Genomic DNA, 18,130 nt, shown 5'->3' with positions numbered 1-18,130 from the left:
AATACTGTAAAAAGTACAACCAATCCGTTTAGCCGGGCCGGCTAAACGGATTGGATTGCCACCGTGTCTGTCAGCCTTCCATCTCGTGCACGCACAAATGTATCTCGTGCCCTCATTGGGCGTGCCGTCATTGGGCGTGCATTGCGCGTTCATGTGTGTTGGAGGAGGTGCTCTGTAAGGAAGTCTGAAGGAAGGGGCGGATTCTTTTCGGCTGTGTACTTTCACATTTTAGTGCACTCGAGCCGGTTTCTGAAACTTACCTACCCCACCTTTAAGGTTCCCCAGACCTTATCGTATTGTCTGTTGACTTAATGATGTAGGAGTGTACCTCACTTCAGTAATGTACATTTTATAAAGCTTGTGTTTTTTAACAGACAATTTTGTTCACAATATGTTGGTCTCTTTTATCTATGCACCTGTGCCTGGTATGCTAAAATAAGGTTAAGAGAAGGTCTCTCAAACTCAAATAGATATTCTTCAAGGCTCTTTCAAAAGAAGATGGTTGATGGAAGCTATCACTTTTTTTTCCTTTATTCACCTGAATTAGAAAACCAATACTTTATGTAAAGTATTTGAATTCTCTCTTGCATTGTTCACATGTTGTCCACCTTTTATTTTTCTCAATCTTGCCCTGGTGTAGGTCATTTGTTCCATCCAGTAGCCCCTTGTGCGGTTATTCAGTGGCAACATTGAGACAGCAATGGTAGTTGAAGACTATATAATAAAACATATTTCCTTGTGCTGCCTGGCCCTTTGAAGCCACCGTAGTGCCTAAACTGAAGAGTCATAACATGGGACTGGAGATGGACACCGAAAGCTGGTTGAGCTTTTTGGCCTCTCCTCGCCTCTTTTCCTGACTGTGCTTGCCTCTCCCAGTTGTGCTCCAGCAAACAAGTCCTCATCCTTGGGAGCCTGAGCTTGAAGGAGGGTGTTCCCCTGAGCTTTGGGAGGGGGCCCGGCCGACCATCTCCCGGCCCACCATCTCCTGGCCCACCATCTCCTGGCCCACCATCTCCTGGCCCCACTCGTGGTGAGTGGACTCCTGTAAGCCGCGGCCTGTGGTCTCTATTGGCAGTGCACAGGAGGCAATGGCGGCGAGCAGGCAGCAGCAGCAGTACACGGACAGAGCCAGGTGCACTGAAGACTCCAACATTACCTGAAGGATGAAGCCCAGGGACATGAGCAACTTTCATGTGTTGTGATGTGTTTAAATAAGGTAAAAAGATACTGGTACCTGTGCAACAAAAGGTGTAATGAGGGCACCGACTCTGGCCATCCCACTGCTCATTCCCAGACCTAAAGCCCTGGTCGCTGTTGGGTACACCTGCAGAGTTTCAGAAAAGACTAATTAGGCTGCCCTGATGCTCCATCGACCCCGTTATTGATTTGATCTGAGCTCCATTAGTAAATGTTTTCATTTTGCACAATGCTAGCTAAAGAAACTGCACTCTGGTGAGATATCTTACCTCTGGAGTGTACACATACGCAGCTTGAAATCCTCCTGCGATGAAAGCTCTGGCGATGAATATCAAAACTGTCATGGATGTTCTGCAACACAGGAACCAGTAATGCTGAATAAATGGTGGATCCACAATGTTTTCGTTTAACATTCTCCTCAGTATCCCGCTTACCTTCCAACACAGCCATAGAGTGGAATGATGCACATAGAGAAGATGAAGAAACACAACGCCATGGTCTTCCTCCTTCCTAATCGATCGATAGCCCACAGTGTCACTAGAAGTCCTGTGGGACATTGCAAGATGTCAGGTGTGAAAAATATAATATGCTATGCATATTTTACAGTGCAGTAATTACAGCGATTATGCTGTTACCCATTACTATGACATTTTGAAATGTCATTGCAGGAGTAACAGAGGAGAAACTTAAAATGTTAATGAGTGCTCCTTTTGATCTAGATAAGTCAGTAGTTTTGTCAGGGAGCTGCCAGGGCCTCTGGCAAACCTACATTATTAACACCTTGCAAAAGTGTCCTCTTTAAAATAAGCTCTATTAACATTATTTTGATATGATCATTTACTAAGTCCCTGAAATCCCCTGAAGTCATTTAGTTACAGGTGTAATAACTACATTAAAATGATGATCTTTATAATAGCAAGATGTCATGTAACTATAGGTGCAGCAACTACATCATTTACTAGATAATCATCCAGTATACATACAATACACTGTATAGTTATTTGTGTAGATGATATTTATGATTATTTAATAGATTTAAATCTAAAACATGCCACCATAATTAACAAAAAATATTTTGACAATATAAAAATTATAATGAACTTTGTGAAGACACGAATAATAAACTGATGTTTACCTGGGAATTCAGATAAGGTCGTCCACAACAGGTCTTTGTAGTCGTCAGAGTTCAGATATTTACACTCCAAGTTGCATCCGAGCTCCCTCTTGTTACGTTTGGTCACTAGATGGAGGTATAAAACAACAGAAAATAATATAGTACACCCCCAGCACTGTCTCAATCTGTGACTTTGCAAAAAGAACATACTGTACTATGTGTAGACTTTCACTATGGCAGACATTTTGGAATATTAGTAAAGCACCATTGTAACTACTAAAATCAACAATGGTTCTGTTCCATTTCGTGTCAGCCATCTTTAATGTTATCCGTTACACCTGAGCCAACAATAAAAAAACATGCGTTCTCAGAATATTAGAGAAACATAGTTAATGAAACGCCCTAAAGTCAAATGAAAATAAAGAATTAATTAATAATGATAATAATAATAATAATAATTTACAATTGATATTTAATTAAAGAGTTTAAATTATTTTTGTATCATATTGTTGTAAATATTACATTCTTTCTCATTACATTGTTTATTACATTTTCACAAATTATTTTAGAAATATTTATATAATTATCTACTTGTTTATGCCAGACATGAGGTAGTGTTTAATTTATGTTAATACAAACGTATACATTTATCTCCTGGGGGAAGATGTTCAACACTAGTCACTGAATTGCTAAGTCTCTATGATCAAGGTAGCAAATTAAAATATATGTGTGGGTTCTTGTGTGTGTGTGTGTGTGTGTGTGTGTGTGTGTGTGTGTGTGTGTGTGTGTGTGTGTGTGTGTGTGTGTGTGTGTGTGTGTGTATGTATGTGTGTGTGTGTGAGAGCGTGTGTTGAAGCAATGACTCACTTCCGCATGCACCTCCCTCCTGAAACAGCTCTGTAGTGAGCAGCACCAGCCCGTAGTAAGAAAAGGCATTCGCAAACCTAAGGAGACAGAGACACGGGATGAAGGTGGTATATATGTCACACTGATATATCTGTGCAATTGGAGAACATTAAGGTTTCGCAGAGGAAGAAAGGAAAGAAAATCTTTGAGTAATGACTTATGAGTGGGTGGCATCTTCATTCACTCTATTTACCAAATGAACCACAGCAGAATTGTGGTCCAGCGAAAGTGTGGTGAAAAAAGGTCTTGAATCTTTCCACGTTCCTCCTAATTAAAAGAACAGAATATAATAGTAAGCATACATGAATATTGTCCAGATAAATGTTCTGCAGAAACCGGCTTTCACCTGTCTTGCAGCGATGAGTTTCCCCAGGGGCATCGGTACTCCGTTCTCGGCAGCGATGCGCTTCAATGTGGACAGAGCTTTTTCATGATTCCCCGTCAACATGTCGTATCGAGCACTCTCAGGTAGCCACTGATCACACAACACCGATAAGCAGACATGTCAGTTAATAAGGCTGTAACTTGTTGATCTTACATATTGCAGAATGTCTCAGGACAAGATAACAGCATACTCACACAACACAAGATGGAAAAGAGGAAGAGAGGAAGGGTCGAAAGTCCGAGCAGCCAACGCCAGCCCAGAGTGGGCATCACCAGGATGGCTAAGAGCACCTCAAACACAGTGCCCAGGGCCCAAAATATCTGCAAGGCACAGTCAGAATGATATAAAACCCCTCCAGTGCTGTGAAGTAATGGTTGAACATTTTGTCCTTTATGTACCATTAACATATGGCTAGTCGGATGATGGATAGATAGATAGATAGATAGATAGATACATAGATACATAGATAGATACATAGATACATAGATACATAGATACAGATAGATACATAGATAGATCCATATAGCTACATAGACTGGATTCCTTAACAGACAGTTGCTTAATTGGGAGCCAGAGCCTTTTCTTATCAAGCTCCACATTTGTGGAATCAGCTTCCAGTTTGTGTTCGGGCGGCAGACACCCTATCCGTTTTTAAGAGTGCGCTTAAGACCTTCCTTTTTGATAAAGCTTATAGTTAGGGCTGATTAGATTCAGCCCCTAGTTTTGCTGATATAGGCTTAGTTTGTCAGGGGACATCTTACTTCTTCCTTCTCTCTGTCTATACCTGTGTACTCTCATGTTCTGATTAACCCAGCTTCCCCAAATTTCTTTCTTTTTGGTGTCTATATACGCCGGGATCCGGAGTCATGGATGATCCTGCGGTCCTGTGTCCTGCATCGCGAGCCCTGGATCTTGAGTCGTGGCTGTGGTCCTGGATCATAGGTCCTGGATGGATATCCTCGTGGATTCATCTTCCTATTATACACACATGCATTTCCAAATATTTGGACTACCTATGTTGTAAATGTATTATCTTTTCGATTTACACACGGCATCTATTGCACGTCTGTCCGTCCTGGGAGAGGGATCCCTCCTCTGTTGCTCTCCCTGAGGTTTCTCCCATTTTTCCCTTTAAACTGTGGGTTTTCTCCGGAAGTTTTTCCTTGTACGATGTGAGGGTCTAAGGACAGAGGGTGTCGTACTGTCATTCTGTACAAACTGTAAAGTCCACTGAGACAAATGTAACATTTGTGATATTGGGCTATATAAATAAACATTGATTGATTGATTGATTAAGTTTAGTCCTCAATAGTCCTCTTACCTCAATCAGCAAGATGCATGTGGCTCTGGACCTCATTGGCAGAAACTCAGCATACAGTGTCACCCTTATAAGGAGGGAGATTTCACAGTCAACCTAAACTCACATCATTTATAATTCAGCAATATGTTTAGGGAGATGAATGAGGGTTACTAACGACTGTGGGGCTCCTCCGATGCCAAAGCCCACGAGTGCACGGAGGACGAGGATCCAGCCATAGACTGGTGCAAATGCACTCAGTACGCCATAGAACATGGTCCACAGCACACTCAGCGTCAGACCCTGTGTGTGCATACAATCAAAACATAACAAGCTGCTGAATAAATTCGGCAGTCAGTGTGTATGATCACTTTCTTTGATTCAGAGAACCCAAATGATAAACTTCCTATGAACTAAATGAAGTTTGTCTCACAGGAAACAGAAATAAATGAATCTCCGTCAAAGATGTAATGAGAACTTACTGTTTTTCTGCCGTATTTGTCAGATATGTTTCCCCAAAGAGAGGAGCTGAGCATCATCCCAATAAACACTGCCTGCATCAGGGTGAAAGAGGATAAGGTTAATGGGACTGCAGTTTCATAAACGTGCATTGACTATAATTCCACTACACATAGTTGATATAATGCACATCCTGTCAGGCAGTACTGTAGCTTTTTATGTTCTGGTGTGAGCAACAACAAGTCATTTCATGTGTTTCTTGCTTGATTATCTTATGAAAGTTGTATAATACATCTCAATTGATGAGGTCATTTCAAAATGTGCACCATTAAAGGATTATTTATGCAATACCCTTAGTAAAATCTACTGTAACTTCCCTGTTTGCTCAATGTAATACTTAGAAAAGTGAATATGCTTTTGATGGTCATTCAAATCATAATTGTGCATGTCATCTAATGACATCACACTTCATACTTTTTCACAAGGTTGTCACTGTTCAATACAAGCACTTAAGCAATCCCTAAGCACTTAGCCAATAACTATCAGGACAGTCATAGCATCGCAAGCAAGAGCACTTTACAAACATTAGAGCCATTACCGATGTAAGAAGTGCCACCTGGAGGCTGGACAGCTTCCATTCACAGTGGAGCTGAGGGGCTAAGATGCAGAGGATCATCATCTCCATGGCATCGGCCATCTGAGCAAACAGCAGACAACACAGAGACACATAAGATGTATTAACATACACACACAGCAAGTGACCGTGTATTTTCAAAGAGCGGCTCTTACCCAGGCCAGACCAGTGAGGATGGAGAGCTTCCATTGAAAGGTCCCAAAGCCGATGGCCTCGACGGCATCCTCCACCATGAATGTGTCTGGGGGAATGGAGAAGTATTTAAAGCGGTATTCAAGAAATCAGCATAAACGTTTTCCTGTGTAAGAACCTGAAGCTGTACACCTGAGTGTGAGCGCATTGGACGATGATATGTAATAATGTGGTATCTTGGAAACATCGTTAGGTCTGTGACATCACACGTCTGAATGATCAAACAATTTGTATTCTCTGCATCCTTCTGGTGATGGTGTTCATGTAACATTGGAAACAGATCTAAAAAGTAATTTCTTGTCTTAAATCACGTTCCTTTGGGAAGGTGAGTATGAGTTTGTACAGGCAAGAAAAATGACATCTGATCCGACCCACATCCTCCATCCAGACTTCCAGCTCTTACCTTATGGTAGGAAATGTAGGGTTCCTACAAGAAGGCTAAACCTATACAAACAGTCATTCCTACCCATTTCCATTCAGCTTTTCAACAAACAATTGTAATATATAGTTTAAATGTCGGCCATGGGGTTTGTGCAAAAGGGCGTCAGTGTCAGTATGTTGTCTGTGTATGTATGTGCAAACTTGTATCGTATATTGAAGTCATACTGTACCATCAGTCGGATTGGCAAACTCCCGAGGAACCGGAGCTCCGTCTGTAAGAGCCACAGACTCCAGATCAGTCTGCTCGGCGATCCTGATAACCTGTTCTCTGTTCTCTCCATCATCCTCTGAGCGTATGCTCTCACCTGTACGACGGAAGCGGACAACACTACAAAAAGAAAGTAAAAGCGTAGGATATTTAACATCTCTACAATACAGTATGCCTGATCAGGGGAGTTTCAGAAGTCGAGTGCCAGGGCAAAGCTGAGTGCAGATGAGGCTGTTGCCTAGGTGATATGAGGTTTTTCTGGCTGTGATGTTGTGAATGGGTGGTAATACCATCCTATTGGGGAACCATGTCAGGCCAACTGAGAGCTCTGTGCACTTTTCTGCTCAGCACTGAGATGTGCATGCTGTTTACAGCTATAATCTTCTTCAGCATGCAGATAATGATGGTACATTAAGGATGAAACACTATACTAGAACTGTGATAGTGGCAGTGAGGTCCTAATCACTGTAATTACATGACATAGACTACTGGAAATGGGGAGTCACTGATGCAGATGAGTTTGTGAGATGTCCAGAAATGTGTGTCTTGTACTGTAAAACACTATACTTTTCATTTTCAAGTTCTTTATGATGAAATACAAGTGATATCCAACTCCCTGGAAATATATATTTTCTTTCTTTTGTTGTGCTTATTCCAAATCCATAATTGTAACTGTTTGATTAACAAACAAGTACATTAAACGATTCGTATTTTAATTATGTTGTGTTATTTTTGTGGAAAGACATCGTTATTTGACTGCACGTCTAGTGAAATGTCCCTCATGACGGCGAGCCTTTAGCTAAATGTAAAAGGCTCCAGCAGAGAAATAAATCACATAAGGCACTGAGTCATGACAGTAAACACAATTACTTAATTAATTAAGTTCACACCAAAAACTCAGCTTAGAAATCACAGCAAAACTGCTTAGTATTAATAAACAAAAACAAAATAGTCTTCTTAAGCGAAATGCGAAACAAACTGCTAGCTGCATGTGAACATGTTAAGTTGTTTTAATTTATTTGTTATGAATTTTTATTATAACTGCACAAATACTGTAAATGAATGACTGCTGCTTTTAAGGAATGTGAGGCTATTTGTGGTCCAGAGAGCTAATCAGACGACGCGAGGCTGTCAGAGGGCGGCGCGTCCGCTAAACATGCTGTCACGGTGGGAAATGGAGTGAATAAAAAACAAACAAAGGCACAAATGTTTTTCAGATGGAAGTATTACTCACGGCAGCTGTCTCAGTTGGAACAGATCATCGTCCATTTTGATGTTTACTGGCTGACGGGCTCATCGCCGTTTACATTATCACGACGAGCTGCGAATGATTTCAGCACCGAGGAGAGCTACCTGCTCCGCGAGCCCGCCTCAGCCAATGGGAGGCCGCCTTGCGCGACTCACCGCGAGACACAGGAAGGGGGGAGTGGATAGGATGATGAGCCCAGGGGGATCTGACACTTTCTTATGTATTTATTCAAGAACATATATTAACATCATATATTTTTTATATAAAGAAGTACACATCAGGGGTAGACGTATAAAGTAGCGTCATACAAAAAATACATAAAGTAAATAAATAAAAAGCCATAATAAAATGTGCCTAAAATGTCAGAATCACATTTTTGGCCAGTTTACAAATACAAGGAATTTGCTTTGGTTTTTGGTGGTGTAAATATGAACGACATAACAAAATACGGTTTAAAAGATCAAAAATATAACGATTATAACAAGTAAATATATTTTTAAAAAACACAGTAACATTACAAATGAATAAAGACAAATATTTAGACCAAATTTAAATGTAAAAAATAATCTAAAAACGCAAAGAAAATTCCTTGTATATGTAAACGTACCTGGCTAACTTGATTCTGACTCCTACTTTTTGTCATAGCCTTATTTTATTATGGCTATAAATACATGTATTGTTTACTTTTCCACATCTACCATTCATATATTGCTCCTCCTGTTCTGGACCTTGTACTTTCCCATTATTTATTGTTTAGTATGTCTATTGTATGTTTCTTGTAATGTAAAACCTACTCGGTACTAGACAATAACTGAAGTGTATAGACCTTGTACATGTTTTGTTTTTCGGAAAGTGCATTAAAACAAAGATAATTCATAGTGCTTGATACACGCATTTTAATTGCATTAAAACAATTGGAACACAAATTACAATAAAATAAAAATAAAAATGAAATAGATCAAAGTAAAGATCCCAGAGATAAAGCAAATGATACAGAGGAGAAAACAAATAAAATACCAACAGGCTAGACAAAAAAGCAAAGAAACATTAATGTGAAGGCAGAATGTGGAATTATGGTGGTATCTAAGCAACCGTGATTTAAAAATAAATAAATAATTACATAATTAAAAATAAGTATATTCCCCGGATGTTGTTATGAACTTCTGTTGTTGTTTATTTTCAAACATTTCGAACAATATTAAGACTCATAACAACTTCAGAAATATATTGCCAGCCCTTCCTTGAGAGAGAGAGTAAATCTAAAGAATAAACCGTGTCATGAAACAATCCACCTCAGCATCTCGGTACGCTTCTTCAGCGGTGAGTTACTAATGATTCCGTTAATGAGCGCAACACGCATTTTGCTGGTCGGACTGTTAACTGTGAACACATCGGTGCTCTCTCCCATTATGTCCGTCCTGAAACCAGACATGGCCCCACAAACTGGAGTTCCGCCATGAAAGCAGCAGGATGTTGTGGTGCAGACCTGAAAGCTCTGATAAGCTTGTGAAGGAGTTTCTTGGCTCTGGACAAATCGTCAGGTAAAAGCTCTCCTCTGGCAGAAACATCACATACAGATTATTTATAGTGCAAGGGGTCAGGAGTTGAGCAGGTCATGACGCGTTCGACCTAAAGTGAAACATGCGCACCACTGAGTCCGGGTTAAGTTGCTAAACCTGCTAACGAGAAACACAGCAATGAGAAGTGTCACTTATATTTCTATATAGTAGCTTTGGGTCTGTATCAAAGGAGGCAACAGAGCAGCCGAGGGCACACTATTAACCTCGATGTTGTCGGTAAGTTAGCCTAAAGCTAGCTCTGCTGCAGCTGCATGCTAATGGTGGTGTTAGCTGCTTCGTAGTGGTAGTTATACACGCAGAAGTGTAAAGTAAACAATACATTTACTCAAGTACTCTACTTAGAGGTGTGAATAAACTGAAGTGGAAGACGTACTCGGATATTGTACTTGAGTAAAAGTAGAAGTACCAGAGTGTAGGAAATTAATACTCTGTTGAAAGTAAAAGTCCTGTATTCAACATTTGACTCAAGTAAAAGTACACAACTATTGTCATCAACATGTTGTAGTACTTATTATGCAAATTGGTCCATTTCAGAATGATATATATGATATTTTTTTATTATAAATATTGATGCATTAAATTGTTATCAAAGCTGGTAAAGGTGCAGCTAGTTTTAATTCAGGTGAAACTAAAGTCTTATTTAAGTGTTGATTATATTTCAAATTATTTATCCAAATCGGCAAAGTAACTAAAGGTATTAGTTAGGTATCTGAGGTTTCTCCCATTTTTCCCCTTAAACTGTGGGTTTTCTCTGGAAGTGTTTCCTTGTACGATGTGAGGGTCTAAGGACAGAGGGTGTCGTTTTTCTCATACTGATATTCTGAACAATCTGTGCTGTTGTATTTGCTGTAAAGTGTCTCTACTGTAGGCTATTTTTATTATATGTACAGCACTTTGGCTCGACCAAAAATCGTTTATAAATGTGCTATATAAATAAAACTTGATTTGATTAAATAAATGTAGTGGAGTACATTACAAGTACACTTTACTTTGCTACTTTTATTTAACAGCTTTTAGCTACCTTTAACAAAATGCATCTCAAATTAAACTAGGGGCTACCTCTTATATCACAAAAGAGTCAAATATATTACAAAAAGTCAGAACTTTGTTTGTCTACAACAGTAAAATGCTACTTGATGCAACAATATTATCTAGCAATGTCATATGAATCTAATTGTAAACACACGTTAAGGCAATTTTTCTGCACAATGAGGACTTTTACTCTTCATACTTTAAGTACATTTAGCTGACAATACCTTTGTGCTTTTACTTAAATAAGATTTATTTGACTTTGTTTTAATCTTTATTCGCTCCATGTTTGTTTTTGTTTTATTGGTTTTTTTTACCCAGAAACGGTCAAAGGTTAACGTTTATGGATAAGATTACATCACAAATACTATTTGATTTGTGCTCTCTATTCGGCAGTGCGAGACAGCTTATCAGGGTGTTTTATGTTTTATTATCTTAACTTTTTAGTGAACTGAACTATTTTTAATCAACACACATATTCTGATTTGTCAGTTTGTTAGGTATACTCGGCTGTATCTAAAACAGTTTAATGAATAAGTCCTGAAACAAAATCTGATCAAATGTGAATTTTTTTGTGGATACAGTTTTAGACAGTTGGCATAAATGTATGATCGTTTTGGAGATGCAGGTGTTGGGCACTGGAAAAACACATCGGTGTCATTGCATCGTAATCGAGAACAGTGATGTATGAAAGTGTATATTTACCTGCCACCATCACGCCTTACTTATTGTTATCACCTGTTGTGTATATCCCCTTCATTCAAAAATAATCTATTGTGCTTCATTAACATAATGTTTTCTTTTCAGAAACAAAATGATAAAGAACTGGGGTGTCATCGGGGGGGTAGCTGCTGCGGTTGCAGCTGGAGTCTATGTGATGTGGGGCCCAATTACAGATAGAAGGAAGAGAAAGAGAGGTAAGAGTCAGAGGGAACGTGTCATACACAGATTATATCCAGAGAACCGGTTGAAGATCAGGAACTTACAACAACCTGTGTTTTCCCTCAGGCATGGTTCCTGGTTTGTTGAACTTAGGCAACACCTGCTTCCTGAACTCTTTGCTTCAGGGTTTGGCAGCATGTCCGTCTTTCATCCGGTGGCTGGAGACGGTAATAGGATTGCCTCCAACCCAGTCCTGCAAAGACAATCAGCTGTCCACGACACTGCTCCAGCTACTCAATGGTATGTAAAACCATCCTATGGTTTAACAAGTGTGGTATTTATCCAATGTGGACAAAGAATCCAACCATTCAGCTGTCTTTGTCATATTTTATATGATAGTTCAGTCAGAAAGCAAACTGTCTGCAGAGTGAAAGACGCAGAATAGAGTTTGCGTTTAGACACAGAGAAAGAAGAAAGGGGGGGTCAAGTGGCTCATTGAAAACCAACAGTGTCAGCACTGATGTGTGGGTGTAGGTGTGTGTATGAGTGCGTATTGTAAATGTTTTATTTATTATCATGACTATTATCTGTATTCAGTGATGTCATCTATTGTAAATATGTACAATGGTATAACAATGTTGTGGTATTTTTATTATTGCTTTAAGGATGTCTATCACCATCTGGCAAAGGGACTATCGATGAGAACTAGCCTTTTGGCTAATTCGAGTACTTTTACATGTTTTTAATATGTTGATTAATGTACACTGTCCCTTGTTTTAAATAAATCAATTCAATTCAAAGCTTGGTGATAATGAAAGGAGCATGCTAGCAGTAAGGGAGGCAGTATCAGGAAGCTATAGGTCAAACTGTTACATAGAGTGTAACAAATAACATTGTAAGAATCTTCTTTACAAAGGACAATTCTCTAGCTAAGCAAAGACATTCAAGCCAGTAAAGAGATAAACATTAGCAAGTAAGAATCATAATATTAAAGTCATTGTATAGTTTTTTCTGTTAGACAAGTCACCAGAGTAGTGAACATGCGGTATTCATTCATATTTCTAATGAGGATGGTGATGGTGACTGCTCTGACAGATCTGTCCAGAGACGAGCCGGGGGAGGAAGATATTCTCGATGCCGGGTGCCTCCTGGATGTTCTCCGACTGTACCGCTGGCACATCAGTTCCTTTGAAGAGCAGGTTAGTCAATAATGTTTTTAGGTGGTGTTTCCTTTGATATTTTCATACATGATGTTTGGTGCATTGTTTCATGTATTAACCGTTTTCTGTCTTTTTGTTTGTCCCCTCTCAGGATGCACATGAGCTCTTTCATGTTCTTACGTCTTCTCTGGATGAGGAGCGGGATCGGCAGCCGAAAATCGTTCCCTTGTTTGACATGCAGTCCCTCGAGGCAAGTTTTCATGCCCACACTCTCATTATCTTAAAACAGCACTCACATGCTCTGCAGAAGCTGTTCTGAACCTAATATACTGTATAACTATAGACCAGTGCTTCTCAAAGTGTGGTCCGCGGACCACTGGTGGTCCGTGAGTATATTGGTAACATTTCACATTTGAAATAAATAAAAGTTTTTCGCACTCTCGCGGGAATATCTCCGCAATGGAGCGAGCTTAAGTTTCATTTTCGATTGCATGAAATAGCCCAGATAAACACCTTCATCACACATGTTGCCACTTGTTTGTACCATTTTCAGGCGATTTGTAAAAAACGATGTGTTTTTGGATATTTGTGGAGTTAGGTGGTCCTCGAGTGTTTTTTTATTGGTTAAGTGGTCCTTGGTATGAAAAAGTTTGAGAAACACTGCCATAGACTGATATAAACAGTCTATGCTCTCAGCCAGTGGGCCTCAGAGCGCCATCTAGTGGCTGTGGAGGTTATAAAAAATTGTAACGTTGTTGAATTAAAAAATCTATTTTTAATGTGCCAAAGAGAACACAAATAAATAAAAAAACATGAAATAAAGTCACCATGCCAAAGCTAACACATTATCAGTTCAAGGCAATCGATCAGTTTTATGAAACAAAAAAGGGATTTTGTAGACCAGACAGCGCCAGTAAAACTCCAAAGGAAATGTGACCCTTAAGACATTACATTTGGATTCCTAATGGGTGATGGGTGAGGGTTAGCAGAATATTGATTTTGGTCATTAACACTGATGGTGGCAAAATGCCTATTTACAGCCCAGTTTATTTGATCTCCTTTTTTGTTTAATTACTTATTTTCTCAATTGTTTAGGAAGGTATATGTTTTGGAACATCGGTTGTATGGAGGGAAGCACCATTTCAAACCAAATTCTGCCTCCTACACCCTTATAAAAGTGAAATGTTAGTATGTGAACTGCAGCAGTGTTTAAGAGTGTCACAAATAACAATCTGGTTAATCAGTGTATGTGTTTGTTTAATACCAGAGCATTCCTGATCAAGATGAGAAAACTATGACCTGCAGAAGTCGAGGTAAAGAAACATGAAATGATGTAAATGTGAATATCAAACTGGAACTTATTTCATCTGTATTCCTTTTTCCTTTTTCAGCCCCTCTGCATCCGATACCAAGTCCTTGGAAGTCTCAGAATCCTTTTCATGGTTGTTTAACAAGCAATATGTCATGCAAGCGCTGCGAACAACAAGTAGGTGTTCAGTTTTTTCGGACAGGAAACGGTTGTTGTACTTTTTTGTTGTTGATTTATTCCTCTCCTTTGCTTTTGGTTAGAGTCCGGTGCGGTACGACTCATTTGAGAGCCTTTCCCTGTCCATCCCTTTACCTCAGTGGGTAAGAAAGATTTTAGGAACACGTTAATACTAAAAGTTATAATGGTATTACAACTCAATACAGATTTTTGGTGTTCTGTTTGTCATCATTTGATCTGCCTGTGTCCTCAGGGTCGACCTGTCTCTCTAGATCAGTGTCTTCAACATTTTATTTCTTCGGAAACCATCAAAGAAGTGGATTGTGAAAACTGCACCAAGGTACACTGAAGTATCTGTCTTGCCTACTTCTGGTAGTCAACTTAAGAAAGAAGAATAGAATCAAAGCGAGGCAACTCTTGTGAAAAACCTACAAATGTTTTTATTGTTTTTATTTTGTCTCATTTCCACTCAGCTTCAACAAGGGACCTCAGTAAATGGCGAAGTTCTTGGAAGCCAGAGGACAACATTTGTTAAACAGCTTAAACTGGGAAAGGTGACATTTTTATTAATATCACTATGCAATTACCTGATTAATAATACACTGCGAAAGCTTGTTTGTGCCCAATTTAGTAGATCAAAACGTCCCTTTATTTCTTAGTGAAAGATGTTTGAAGATGTATTGTTTTTTCCCTTCTTCCTCCCTCTGCTAGCTCCCCCAATGCCTCTGCATCCATTTACAAAGGCTGACGTGGTCCAACGAAGGCTCCCCCATCAAGAGACCGGAGCATGTGCAGTTTACAGAGTATCTCTCGATGGGCCGCTACAAACACAACGCTCACACACACAGAAGTCAGCGGATCAAATGTGCTCTGAACCCCAAAAAGGCAGAAGGTTCAGATGATTCCACGGAAAAGCTCTCCGCTAACGGCACTGGTGTGTTTTCTGAACTCTTTGATATCATTTGCTTCAGAATCCCTTTTTTTGTCTTCATGCATTTTGTTTCTCTTTTGTCTTCCAGGAGCAGAGCATCCGGACAACAATAACAAACCTTTTTCCAACGGAACATTTTCCTCTGTGTTTCTTCAGTCTCCTGGCTTGAACCCACAGCACGGCTTCACAAATGACTTCAGGTAACCTCAATGTCAAGATGCAACCTTACAATGAATACAATGCATATCAAGCTATTCTGAGCTGTGGTGCTAATCAAAGCCCATCAGCCCAACATAATGTTTTTTATTTCAAACTAAACACAGGGAAGAAGTGTCACTTTTTATGCTTTATATATCTGGAACAAACTCTAAGAAAACTGCAGGCCTGCTGCAACCCTTACTAACTTTAAGTCAAAAGTGAATACTTTTCTGTATCTGTACCTATTCTATTCTCTTGCTATTTTAACAACTGTGTTTAAATGTAACCTTATATTGTGCTTACTCTACACTAGGTCTTAATGCTTTAAATTGCCTTGTTGTTGAAATAGGCTTTCGAAATAAGGCGTTCAAGGCTTTTATTAGTCATACGTCCATGCATAGCTACAGTTTAGTTATGACGATGAAAATCTTAGGTCACAGGCTCCTCCAACAGTGCAACACAATAACACAGAAAAACAGAAAAAAATAGTGCAAGTAAATACAAAAAATAAAATAGTGCAATAAGAGTCTATATACAAGCTTTGCCTGTATAATGCATCGTTCTGTATATCTCAAAGGTTCAAAAGGCTTTATTGTCATTTGCACAGTAGCTACAGCGTAGATATGCAATGAAAAACTGTACACAGGCTCCTAAAACAATGCAACATAAATATGAATAAAACAAATAAAAAAACAATAAAAATAGTGCAGATGCAGCATTGGAGAGGAGCTCGAGACACGGCAGCCCTCCACAGCGCAGCATCATAATATCTCTTCTGATTGTAGCGTCTCTCTTCCCAGTTCTACAGAGTACCTTTTCCAGCTCACGGCCGTGCTGGTGCACCACGGCGACATGCACTCGGGACACTTCGTGACGTACCGCCGCAGCCCCTGCTCGGCCCGCCCCTCCTCACCCTTCAGCTCCCAGTGGCTCTGGGTGTCCGACGACTCGGTTCGAAAAGCCAGCCTACAGGAGGTGCTGTCGTCCAACGCCTACATGCTCTTCTACGAGAGAGTCCGGAGGCTGGACCTCGCTCCGCGCTCGGAGGAGTAACACCGACTGCTGCCTGTCCATCAAACTGTCCCGGCTGTGTGTGGCCGTCAGGAGGGTTATGACTTTGTGACAATGAGACCATCCTGGGGTCACCGTGGTGTTTCTCTTACATCATGGATCACAGCAACATGTTGGACATCGTTGAAAGGTGTCTTCTGAATCAGCGTTAGAAAGGCTGGGGAATATTAAAATCTGCAGATTGAAAAAAATAAAAAAAATAAAATCTTTCTTCATCCAACATCATGACAGTTTGAAACTTCATGTGAAAAATAATAAAGCAAATGCTACAATAATGATTTTATTTCATAAGGTAAATATTCAAACTCACCAAAGGAAAAAACTGACATTAACCTTTTTTTTCCACATGAATGTTCAAACTCTTCCAGCCATTCAATAGATTACCATTTCTACCAGATCTAGCAGCCACTGACTAACCATCAACCCCGGTTTTATATGAAATCCACGAGTGGACGCTTTGCCTCCTCCAGAGTGGGATGCTCTCAATCCCAAAGATTATGGACCTGCATGATTTTTTTGTCAAATATCTTTGATCGTGCCTCACTGCAATACTTTGACATGTGTAACAGTTTCTGTCATGCAGCATTTTGGCTTCAGTGGGACAAAAACGGGAACATTTGACAATATAGTGCACTCTAAAGTGACAGCCCTGCTAATCATTGTTCATGTGTAAAGCTTACTGAACTCTGGCATTTCTATGATGCTGAGTAATGTTCCTGTTATTGTGTAACCACTGCTTGTTCACACTGAAGTAGCTAAAGTAAGTATTCTTGGAGATATTATTTAGAATTTGTTGCATATTATGATGTCAATTAGGTATAACTTTCCCCAACTGTGGTTCTCATAAAAACGAATCAGCCTAATCATTGCTAACAGTGTATGTCAAACTATTGGAATTAATGTTTCTATGGACTTTTTTCACAAGAGGTTGCATTTGGTATTTTTCTATTTATCCAAGATTTCTCACATTGTCATGATTTGCAGAGTTGAGGTCAAAGTGCCATGTTGTCTTTAATGGTCAATATGTTTATTGTTTAACGCATTAAGCCATGTGTGCTAAATATGATGTTAACACAATATAATGCATCAAAGCCATCTTGCTTGGTGTTGATGCTAAAAAGTGTATTAATCAGGTCTTTGGGCAAGTTATCCTGAATATAAATAATGATGTGAAGCTGCCGATTTGCTCCTACCAAACCAGTCAAATGGAGAAATGGCCTGGTTCAGAACCTCTTGTTAATGTTTGCAATTTGCAATTTGCACTGATGTATATTAACGTGAGTGTGTGTTTGCGTGCAATCTGTAAAGGTGATTGTTTTCAGGTATTAAAAAAAAAGAAACTCAATTTAGAGTTTTATTTTTTACATATTCAGAGAATTATTAATATCATTGTCAGAGATTGTGTGCCAGCAGAGATGCTGAAGATCAGCCCACACTTACTGACCTGTCCTTGACCCAAACACTACAAGACTTTCAAGTGTTACCAAATGTTTTAAACTAATTATTTTCTCTGTAGAGATGTACATTTCTCAAAAAGAAATACAATGCATAATTTCAAGTGTTTTTTAGTGCCAAATGCTGACTGACAAAATAATCTTCTGATTCATCATTTACAGATAACTGCCAACATCTGCCAGGGATGGATCAGAAGCCACTTTAAAAACATTTTAAACCCAATCCACAAAGTCATTGTTCCTTCTTTGGAACAGCA

General features: G+C 39.4%; 2 protein-coding genes across 3 annotated transcripts; one reads left to right on the top strand and one right to left on the bottom strand.

The window, feature by feature from the left end:
• Positions 1-363: 363 nt before the first annotated feature.
• Positions 364-8,202, bottom strand: svopa (SV2 related protein a). The gene is made up of 16 exons (XM_034238367.1): positions 8,068-8,202; positions 6,796-6,953; positions 6,148-6,233; positions 5,957-6,055; positions 5,382-5,453; positions 5,078-5,202; positions 4,924-4,987; positions 3,797-3,922; positions 3,564-3,692; positions 3,411-3,484; positions 3,179-3,255; positions 2,333-2,437; positions 1,632-1,743; positions 1,467-1,548; positions 1,235-1,324; positions 364-1,156 (listed from the first exon to the last, which is right to left on the bottom strand). Exons 1-16 carry the CDS (start codon positions 8,100-8,102, stop codon positions 899-901), a joined length of 1,692 nt encoding a protein of 563 aa, XP_034094258.1. The 5' UTR covers positions 8,103-8,202; the 3' UTR covers positions 364-898.
• Positions 8,203-9,456: 1,254 nt separating this feature from the next.
• Positions 9,457-17,783, top strand: usp30 (ubiquitin specific peptidase 30). 2 transcript variants are annotated; one of them, XM_034238255.1, is made up of 13 exons: positions 9,457-9,623; positions 11,499-11,608; positions 11,700-11,873; positions 12,669-12,772; positions 12,885-12,983; positions 14,001-14,046; positions 14,125-14,219; positions 14,303-14,362; positions 14,473-14,559; positions 14,693-14,773; positions 14,931-15,153; positions 15,239-15,350; positions 16,149-17,783. In XM_034238255.1, the coding sequence occupies exons 1-13, from the start codon at positions 9,553-9,555 to the stop codon at positions 16,399-16,401; spliced, it is 1,515 nt and encodes a 504-aa protein (XP_034094146.1). In that variant the 5' UTR covers positions 9,457-9,552; the 3' UTR covers positions 16,402-17,783. The 2 variants fall into 2 exon arrangements, with proteins under 2 accessions (XP_034094146.1, XP_034094147.1); XM_034238256.1 differs by lacking the exon at positions 9,457-9,623 and adding an exon at positions 9,696-9,878.
• Positions 17,784-18,130: the final 347 nt, after the last annotated feature.

The sequence above is a fragment of the Gymnodraco acuticeps genome, unplaced genomic scaffold (assembly GCF_902827175.1).
Source record: "Gymnodraco acuticeps unplaced genomic scaffold, fGymAcu1.1, whole genome shotgun sequence".
NCBI lineage: Eukaryota > Metazoa > Chordata > Actinopteri > Perciformes > Bathydraconidae > Gymnodraco > Gymnodraco acuticeps.
This window is presented reverse-complemented; position numbering and strand designations above follow the sequence as displayed.

Coding starts and splice junctions, on each gene's coding strand:
- svopa (XM_034238367.1), bottom strand. CDS start 8,102: ATGGACGATGATCTGTTCCAACTGAGACAGCTGCC. Junction 5,203..5,381: donor ACAAATACGGCAGAAAAACA/GTAAGTTCTCAT, acceptor ATGCACACACAG/GGTCTGACGCTGAGTGTGCT. Junction 2,438..3,178: donor GGAGGGAGGTGCATGCGGAA/GTGAGTCATTGC, acceptor ACCTCCATCTAG/TGACCAAACGTAACAAGAGG.
- usp30 (XM_034238255.1), top strand. CDS start 9,553: ATGTTGTGGTGCAGACCTGAAAGCTCTGATAAGCTTGTGAAGGAGTTT. Junction 14,220..14,302: donor GCAAGCGCTGCGAACAACAA/GTAGGTGTTCAG, acceptor GCTTTTGGTTAG/AGTCCGGTGCGGTACGACTC. Junction 14,774..14,930: donor AACAGCTTAAACTGGGAAAG/GTGACATTTTTA, acceptor TCCCTCTGCTAG/CTCCCCCAATGCCTCTGCAT.